At 38.5% G+C, this 9,805-nt stretch overlaps 1 protein-coding gene across 1 annotated transcript; it reads left to right on the top strand.

The window, feature by feature from the left end:
* The first annotated feature begins 465 nt into the window (after nt 1-465).
* LOC121855993 (60S ribosomal protein L12-like) lies at nt 466-8,631 on the top strand. Its single transcript, XM_042351226.1, has 5 exons — nt 466-575; nt 3,398-3,531; nt 3,809-3,919; nt 4,274-4,527; nt 8,595-8,631. Exons 1-4 carry the CDS (start codon nt 539-541, stop codon nt 4,487-4,489), a joined length of 498 nt encoding a protein of 165 aa, XP_042207160.1. The 5' UTR covers nt 466-538; the 3' UTR covers nt 4,490-4,527; nt 8,595-8,631.
* The last annotated feature ends 1,174 nt before the right edge of the window (nt 8,632-9,805 follow it).

The raw sequence follows: 9,805 nt of genomic DNA, 5'->3' as shown, positions 1-9,805 counted from the left end.
TTTTTTTCAGGAAGACCCAACTAATAATCTGGGGCTGCCCAAACACGGTAAAATATAATGGCTTTTTCCGCATCACTCCCCCGAAGTCCCCAGTGCTTTGGTTCGATTGTTCTTCAATTGGTTTGTGTGCTGAATATAGCATAATGATTGATGTGAAGTCACTGAAAAAATATATTATCCCTACGCAGTAATGTTGAGACATTCGCATAGACTTTATCACACAATCAAACACAGGTGCTACAATACCTCGAGTTTATCAATCCCATTTTAATGAGCTGACTAAACACATTTAGGGGACCAAAAATTTAAGGTTAGATTAATTTTATCGCTTAAACTAGCTGAATGTACGATTAACAAAGTTCAAAACTACCAAGTGTCTCACACTCCGTTCCCCACCCATTTTCACCAATACTCCCTTGCCCCCCTGCACGCCGACCCCCAGGGTGGATGCCAACGTGGGTTGCCAGCCACTACTCTGCCTTTCCTTGGTTAACTTTGACAGTGATCACACGTTCGCCTAGTCGTCCTCGCCGCCAACATGCCGCCTAAGTTCGATCCTACCGAAATCAAAGTTGGTGAGTAATTATAGTTTCCCCGTGGTTTGATATTCCTCTACCACAGTAGAGTTCGAAAAACTGAAGTAATATTTAACCAAGAAGACAGAGTTTGTGAGTCAGTGATAAAATTATAACGATAGTCTGGTCTTAAGGAAACTTTCAGTATATAAGCAGGAATAAATTTGTTATCCACGTTGAACAGCCAAGATACCCTGTATATTGCTGTGCTGAATAATGACACTGAGTCACGTCTATCGGTACTTTCATTTATAATTTATATTTTAGAAAATACCTACACTACTGATTAATATAAAAATTCGGGAGTGAAAAGTAATGTAGTCAATTCAATTCGTATTTTTCATAAGCATATAGTATTTACTTTGGTTCAAAATTATTTAAAGAAAGTACGTATATTAATTTTCGTTGAAGTAAAATAATTGTCAGCGCAACTGATTACAACAAGTGCCGTGGCCCAGGCGGGCACGTGCTCCACACCCAGGAGTTATATATAGTGACGAAGACGGCGGGGTTCATGCCCACCACACCCCTACTCTAAAATACACACAAACACACACACGGTGATTGTTAGTCGCAGTGTACAGGGAGCTTGTGAGCTATAATACTAACCAAACCTATGATCAGTCGTTTTTGTTAAATGGAAGGCTGCTTTTTAACATGTATTTTTTTCGCAATAACTTTAAGGACATGAATTTATTATATAAATACTGTACATTATCCAAATGCATACTTACTTTATAAAAAAAAAGACCTGATCTTACTTAATATATATTACAGGCGATTTTAATGATATACTGTATATATCTCATTTTGAGATTTACTTTCAATGTGAAATTTGAGACCGAAATTTGGTACCATATATCTACGGCGGGGGGAGGGAGCGAGATGAGGATCTGGTAAACTCGCTGTAGGGAGTTACTAACATTGGTCAGTGGTCACGTCACGGGCTGCTTTTTTATTCTGCCAATTATTGATAGCCTTTCAATTATAAGGCAACCATAGCTTTTCTTTTATTTGCTTTTCGGGTTTTTCCCTCTTCCTCCACATCTTGGCGCCCCTTTTCGCGCTAGCTGTGTGTGACAGGTGCTGAGTTCAGCGCTATTACAGTACAGTACTGTACTTTCCTAGTCGAGGACGAGAAAGCTATTGTGTTTTTTTCGTTTCTCACGGCATACTATATAAAAACAGAATTTGTTCCAAATGTAAGATACCAGCAACTTCAGTTTCAGCTGGTTAATTAGGTTAAGTCGGGGTTGGGTTGGGTTGGGTTGGGTTGGGTTGGGTTAGGTTTGGTTTGGTTGGTTTGGTTAGGTTGGGTTAAGTTAGATTATTTGTTTTTTAATGTTTTTAAACCCATGTTTTCCCTCAGCTTCAAACCCTTGCCCACTTGTGTGGGAATTTAGTATTCTTGGGAAAAAAAAAGGCATATCTCTGAAACTACAATCCCCCCTAAAATGAATATCACCACTGGACACAACGTAAAAAAGGTTGAGAAACCCCATTATTTGTGCTTAATTCGTCAGACGGTATTATTTGGATTACTGCCGAGGAATCAAACTATTATAATAAAAAAGTGTCACTGAAACTAAAAATTAAGTCAGAAAACACAAATTACAAGGGGCAAAATGTTTGGAAACAAGAATAGCAAAATCTGCTATGCACTGATGAATAAATCTCAAACTATATAATTTAAACTAACTTTGTCACAAGAGGCAATAGGATATCCTCTATTTCCCCCTTGAATTATAGATTTCGTGCAAATATGTAATGTATTGTACTTACCGAGACCCGTCAGTGTTCCCATCTCTGCCTCGTACATTTTTCATCTTGAAATTCACAATTGTCAAACACATCAGTTCACAGCACCCAGATTAATTAGGCATATATTCACTAAAACTATCGGTACACTAACTTATAATTATGTAAACAAATCACTCCTTAGGTATATTACAACACAATTTTCAGGCGATATTTCACAATCCTCTGAAAGGTAGTTGGGTCATCATTTACCTTACAATTATCATGTCTTTCAAAAATTATGTTGTCTGTTTTTTCTATTTATATTTTATAACGTCTTAATCGCCTCGTAAATCACAAAAATAGGCACACTTTCAAAAATAATCGGAAAAAAGGCAACTTTTAGCAAGCATCGTCACTATAGTCTCACTGCCTTGAGAGGTCACTGGTCACTGGTGGCCAATTGGCGGGGTGTATGGCGTCGGTACTGATGGTATTTCATCTTTATAATTGTATTTTTCATTTGTATAGAAAATTACTAATTACAGTATAGATTTTATGCAAAAATTTTATCATATATATATATATATATATATATATATATATATATATATATATATATATATATATATATATATATATATATATATATATATATATAAAGTAGTACTGCTGTAAAATTCAGGGATAAATTTACAGAATTTGTTCAGAGGCTTTTGTTTTTTAATCCTGGGTTGAGTCTTTTGGTAGAGCTTGTCATGAGGCTTATAAACCACCCTATTCTCAATATCCTTTCAATGTTTGTGTAGAATTAATACTGTAATTAGGTTACAGATAAGTATACAATAGTTTGCATCATACTACTTATTTTTAAAATCATGTTTTATTTCATATTCCAAGCAACATATTTTATGGGAAGCATTATTTACAGCAATGTATTAGTACGACTGTAGTTTTCTCGCTATTGTGTGTGTACTATATACTGTAGGTCCTACAATTATACTTTTATATTCCATTGTACTCACTGATTCTTATATTCTATTGCATATATTTCTTTATTAACTGTTACTTGTGCAATACAACAGTGAAGCTGCGTGCAGTTGGTGGGGAGGTTGGAGCCACGTCCTCCCTGGCCCCTAAGGTGGGCCCCCTCGGCCTTTCCCCAAAGAAGGTTGGTGAAGATATCTGCAAGGCCACCACCGCATGGAAGGGGCTCAAGGTAATGTCCAGTATTAATTTTCTTTAATGAAATGTTAACGTTCTGCTTAGATTTCCAAGCAAAGTTTTTTCTTGTACAGTTGTCTTATGGCCTGGAAGCTGTCTGACAATAAATCTATGCACCCCTTTATAAAAGCTGTAAATTGGCCAGGTTTAGCCTAACTAAATCAAATACAGTATAACCTAATAAGCCAAATACAACTTAAACACTATTCTGCAACATAAATCCTGTAGATTACAGTTACTTGTAACAAGAGTGGATGGATTGTACGTTGCAGGTGACAGTGCAGCTCACCATCCAAAACCGTCAAGCACAGGTGGAGGTGGTGCCTACAGCTGCAGCTCTTCTCATCCGCTGTCTTAAGGAGCCACCAAGAGACAGAAAGAAGGTTGGATGGCATTTTACTTTTAGCTACTCATTTTTGGCTGGCAGAGTGTTAGTGATACAGCTGTTCTACACAGGAATTCAATCTAATATACTACCGGTTTCAGCTTGGATAATATTGTTGTAATTTATTTATTGAAACTATCATATAGCAAGTTACATCATGACCATTGTAAATGTGTGTTAAAATTTTAATTTAAAATATTCCATATCAGCAATTATGATAGGTAACAATAACAATAATAACAAACCTGTTTATCATTCGTCATTGTTAAGGTACAATTCCTCATAAATGTATACATATAAGGCAATAACTGACGAACCTTTAGTGACAAGGTGTACTGTATATCTCTTGCAGGTTAAACACATTAAACACAACGGCAGTATCAGTATGGATGAGGTGATAAACACTGCCCGCATTATGAGGCCCCGTTCCATGGCCAGGACCCTTGCTGGCACTGTTAAGGAAATGCTAGGCACTGCCAAAAGCATTGGCTGCATGGTAGAAGGTCAGTGCCCAAGTGAAATACAGGCTGCCATTGACAGCGGGGAAGTGGAGGTGCCCGATGAGTGAGCCAAGCATCCCCACACATTCTGGACTATACATTACAGGTAATCCTGCTGCCAGGTGCTGTGTTCTTTAATGGCCAAACACCACCAAGGTCACAACATGAAAAGGTATTTTGTGACATCTGAGAATGTCTTTCTCTTCCCCTTTTTTTAAGAACACACACCAGGCAGCAGGTAACAGGGTTGGGGTTGGCATCCCATCCACCCAATTGGGTTATCATGGAACCACTGGCTATTCAAATTATTTCAAGAAGGTAGTATTTTACGTTTTCTTATCTGTGATGCCTCACTCCTCTCAGAGAGGGTGACCACCGTAGAATCACCAGGCTGCCCTATTATTAGAGATTTCTACCCCCTATCCTCTGTACAGGTATTTATTTCCTTATTTACACCTTAATATATTGTTCCACTATCCCTAACTTCCTCCAGTATTTTATGCATCGTCATAGTACAGTGTATTACATTTTACTGTACTGTACTTGCGTCAGTTTTTCTATTTTTACAAAGTCCATTAAGTTAAATTCTTTCATCTTCACTTGCTATTACCTTACTCTTCTTAGCAATTACAAGACCTTCGATTTCATTCTGTTACACACCCTTTCAAGAGTCATTCAATGCCTCTTACAGCTTCTCCTCACTCTGCAAAAAAGCATTGTATCATTTGCCAGGACACACACTACTATTGGCCAAACCTTAACCTTCAGCTCCAGCTTTGCTCCTTCCCTAATAACCCTTGTCGTCATTTCTCTTACCACTCCATCCATACAATACACAGTGCTTCAGTGAACAAGTGAACATATCTTTTTTCTTACATAAGAAATATATGCATCTAGATTGAGACAGGATGTTAAGTTCATTTTTACATTACACATCTCCTTTATCATGAGATAAAGATATCAAGCTTCTCCAGTGGTTTGAGCTTTTTACATGTAAAACAACTCATGCCCTGAGCTTACAAAACAGTTTTGTACTTTTAGATTCCACTAAAAGAATTACAGTAGTCCCTCGCCAACCGTAGGGATTAGGTTCCTGAAAAGCCCCGTGGTTGGCCAATCCTCCAATGGCAAGAATAAAGGCTTATGGGAAATAGGGGGTTAGGTTCCTCAGCCGCGGATAACACTCGTCAGAGCCTAAATACAGTAAGTTGCCTGTTCCTTCACTAAACAATACCTGAATTGTACATTTAATTAAATTTTAGTCAAAAAATATATATAAAATAGCTTACAGTAATATAAATTATATATAGTAATATAAATTTTACAATACTGTATACAGTAAGGGCTATTTACCTTCACGTTTTGATGACGAGGGGTACAGAGGCCCACTCTCTTCCTGCACCTCTACAGGTTTGTCAGTGTCTGATGAGGTAGGTGAAGCAGTGACATCTTGGCTAGTGGAGGGTCGTTGGTGGTAACTGGAGTATAGCCGCTAGTGGAGAGTTGTGGGTTGATGATCGACGCAGCTGTAGGATTGGTAGCCATTAGCTTCCTAAAAAAAATAATTTAGGATGGTTTTTCTCTTTTTTCTTTTTTTAGTTTCCTATACACCTCCTTGTAGGGCCTCATTAAATCCTCCAACCCATGCTAAAAGTAAGGCTGCACTCCACAAATGGATCAATTTCTATGAAATACTCAGTCAAATTTGAAGCAGCAAGTATTCCTTTGCTACGGTTGCCAAGTCATCTTCATTTTTTCACCTCATCCACATCCTCATCATCACTGGAGGACTGTATCAGCTCATGTAGGTCATCCTTGGTCAACTCCTCCACATAAGAGCCAAGAAGCTCTTCATATGTTATTGACCTGCATGTCGCTCAGTCCCTCCCCTGGCAAAGATTGCGCAATCTACACGATACATCTCGCCTCAGCATCCACTGAAGGGAAGCCTTAGAAGTCGTGCACTACCTTAAGCCAGATTTTTCCAAAGCACACATCGGCATTGACGGCTTCACTTCATCCACGAATTATATGATGATGCTGATGTAGTCAACGATGTTAAATCTCTTTCAGCACTCCAAAATTGTCAAGGTGTCCTCCTCCACCATGGCATCAAAGATACAACTGAAGGTGTGGCAAGTGTAATGGCTTTTAAATGTTGCTATTAGACCCTAGTCCATGGGCTGAAGGAGTGATGTTGTGTTTGGAGGGAGGAATACCACTTCTATATTGGGATGGGCAATCTGGAGAGCTTCAGGGTGAACGGGCGCATTGTCGATGATGAATAGCCTCTTGAACCAGGTACAGTTCAACCTCATGGACAAAACAGTTATGGAATCAATCCATGAAGACGGCAGCGGTAACCCATACCTGCGGTTAGACTTCCAAAAGACAGGGAGGTGGTTCTTATTCTTGCCCTTCAGGACACAGGGGTTCAGTGACTGGTGGAGGAGCATGGGTGTGATGAAGCAGTCCCCTGAGATGTTACCACAAAGCCTGTTCTTCGTTGCCTTAAATCAAGGAGCAGACTTCTCAGCCTTTGAAATGAAAGTTCTTTTAGGCATCCGGTTCCAAAACAGTCAGTCTCATCCAGATTGAATACCTACCTGCTCTGGCAGGTAACCCTTCTCCTGAATTAATTTTTTTAATTGTTCGGGATACAGCGCAGCGGCCTGATGATCTGTTGATGCTGATTCCCCAGTATGTTTCATTGTACAGGCTGTACCTTTTCTTAAAGTTTTCAAACCAGCTCTTACTGGCTTGAAACTTTGTCTGCTATACTTTTCACCCAAACTTTCAACAAAGTGGCTGTACACCCAATAAAAAATTATTTGGCACCCTTACGGCGTGATAAAATATGACATGGGTGCCGAATAAATTTTTAGTGGGTGTACATCTGCCTCGCCTTCACACACTTTACCTCTGAACTTAAAGGTACATTTTTTCTGGGTCTGGTCTTCCCATATATTCAGTGCTTTTTCCATCTTTTCAAGATTATGGTCACATGACATATATGTCACTTTTGCACATTTCAATGTGCTACCAGCAACACTTGCCCTTATCGTAGTCTCACTTTTTTTTATGTTACAAATCAAGGATTTGTTTACCCCCATAGCATGTCCCACTGATGATATACTCTCCTCATGCACTAGTCTATCAAGTAATTTAACTTTCCTTTTTAATGTCATTACATTCCTTGCTCTTTTCACCTTCTCAAGTTTATCACCGACACTCAATGAACACTTACAGGCTATAGTTAAGGGTAAAATCGAAGTTTTTACAGTAGAAAATTTGTGAGAGAATACAAAGCAGTACAGTATGTCAGCATGCTACAAGATCACAACACTGAGGGAGCATGGAGAGCAGTGGCAGGAGATGGGACGCTGCGCGGAGGAATACTTTAGACTACGGAGGATAAAAACGCCGTGCTAATCCGCAGATACATAAAATAAAATGCCGTGGTTAGTGAAATGGTATACAGAGTAAAACCAAAGATACATGGAATCCGTGGTTGGCGAGGGTCTACTCTATATATTTTTAAGTATACACTAGACAGTACTGTAGGTCTCTACCATTGTTCCATGTTTTGGTTTCCTATATTCTTCAATTCTTTAACAAGTGTTGTCTGTGTATAAAATAGTTCACCTGCAATACATAAGGTTTTTACAATTCAAGTCTAGATGAAATGGGTAATGGGTTACTAAAATATAACAGTCAACAGTTTTATATTGTATTAAGATATGCTGACACTACAGTATAGTCAAGTTGGTTCACAATACTGGATGATTTTATAAAACTTCAAAATTAATCAACTTATATAATTTTCTGTACTGTACAGTACATATTTGGGAATTAGGTGACACCTCAGTAAAAGTGATAACTTTTACAGGGTGTTTGTAAAAGGATGCAGAATGTGACTCGACCACTTAACAGGATAAATTTCAAATTATTATTCTAAAGAACTGTGGTGTCACTATCAACTGACATTAAGAAAATGGTAAAGAATACTGTGGTCATATACAGTAGTGGTACAGGTATATAGCCAGACAGGTTCCACTGCTGCCATCGGGGAGACAACCTCGAAAACAAATCACAGTAGGACCCCTTAGGTCTGATAATTGGTGATTCCTAATGTAAATTTTGAACTCATGCCAGCATTTCTGTTATTTTCAGGTACAGTAACCTTAAAATAAAGAAGAGCTCATTTACAGTATGTCTTTATTTTTCCTTTTTACATGAATTATGAAAATTATATACATGTACAGTACCGATGTTTCACATGTTCCCGATACGCCACAATACAGTGACTGACATGCCAGTACAGGTAACTCGCGTTTTACGCGCATTTGATTTAAGCCTTTTTGGAATAACGCGATTGTTCAATTAATACCAAAAGCTAATTTACATGCACCTATTTTTTAAATAACGCGGTCAAGACAGTTTAAATTTGTCGCGCATAGTTGCGTGTGATGCCTGGTGAGGTGCTTGTAAGTTATTACTCTAAAGTCGCAGTCATATCATCAACGATTTTAATATTATTAATAATAATAATTTAAATAATTATTACTACTAATGATGAAGATAATGATGATAATGAAGTATTCTGTACAACAACTGTGACGACGTCCAGCAAGCTTCCAGCGTATCGTTGTCTCAGTTCACACCAGCATAAGTTTTTCTCTGTGCTCTCATTTGCATTGTGTGTTTATCACGTACCTTTTTAATGTTAAACGCTGTATTCCCATTGAGCATGTCTGGAAAACGTCCATCTGTCTCCTCTGGGGCGCCTAAAGTTAAAAAGGCACGAAAAACATTAGCAATGGACGTAAAATTAAATTTGATCACCCGCCTTCAGAGAGGAGAGCGTGTGTCGGAGGTTGGCCGCAAGCTTGTTTTAAGTGAGAGCACTGTTCATACTGTGCGGTATATGATTGTTCCCCTAACCTGTACCATTTACATGTATTATTATGGGGAAATTATGTTTAATTTACGGATTTTTAATTAAGCGGTGGTTTTCAAGAACGTAACCCCCGCATAAAACGAGAGGTGGGTGTACAGTATCAAGTACTGTACAGGCAGTCAGTGGTACTGCGGTAGTATGCAGCTGGGGTTCAATTTCAGGTCAGATGTGAAAGGGTATTATCCAGTTTGACACCACCAAATATTGCAAACTTTCCCACTTTCACTGGGTTTTCTCCTGTACTAAACCAAGACCCATGATGGATAAACTCATCAGGAGCAATGGAGGATTAAATAAACACCAGTTTCTTTCACCAAACAAAAAAGTAAATAAAAAATACCAGTACTCTGCACCTGGTCAAGGAACCAAAGACAAGCTTTGTGCCACTTATGGTATGTAAACCTACCAGGCACAATTTAACTAC

Source organism: Homarus americanus, unplaced genomic scaffold (assembly GCF_018991925.1).
Source record: "Homarus americanus isolate GMGI-L3 unplaced genomic scaffold, GMGI_Hamer_2.0 scaffold19117, whole genome shotgun sequence".
Lineage (NCBI taxonomy): Eukaryota > Metazoa > Arthropoda > Malacostraca > Decapoda > Nephropidae > Homarus > Homarus americanus.
Note: the sequence above shows the minus strand (reverse complement) of the source record. Positions and strands in the feature narration are given on the sequence as shown.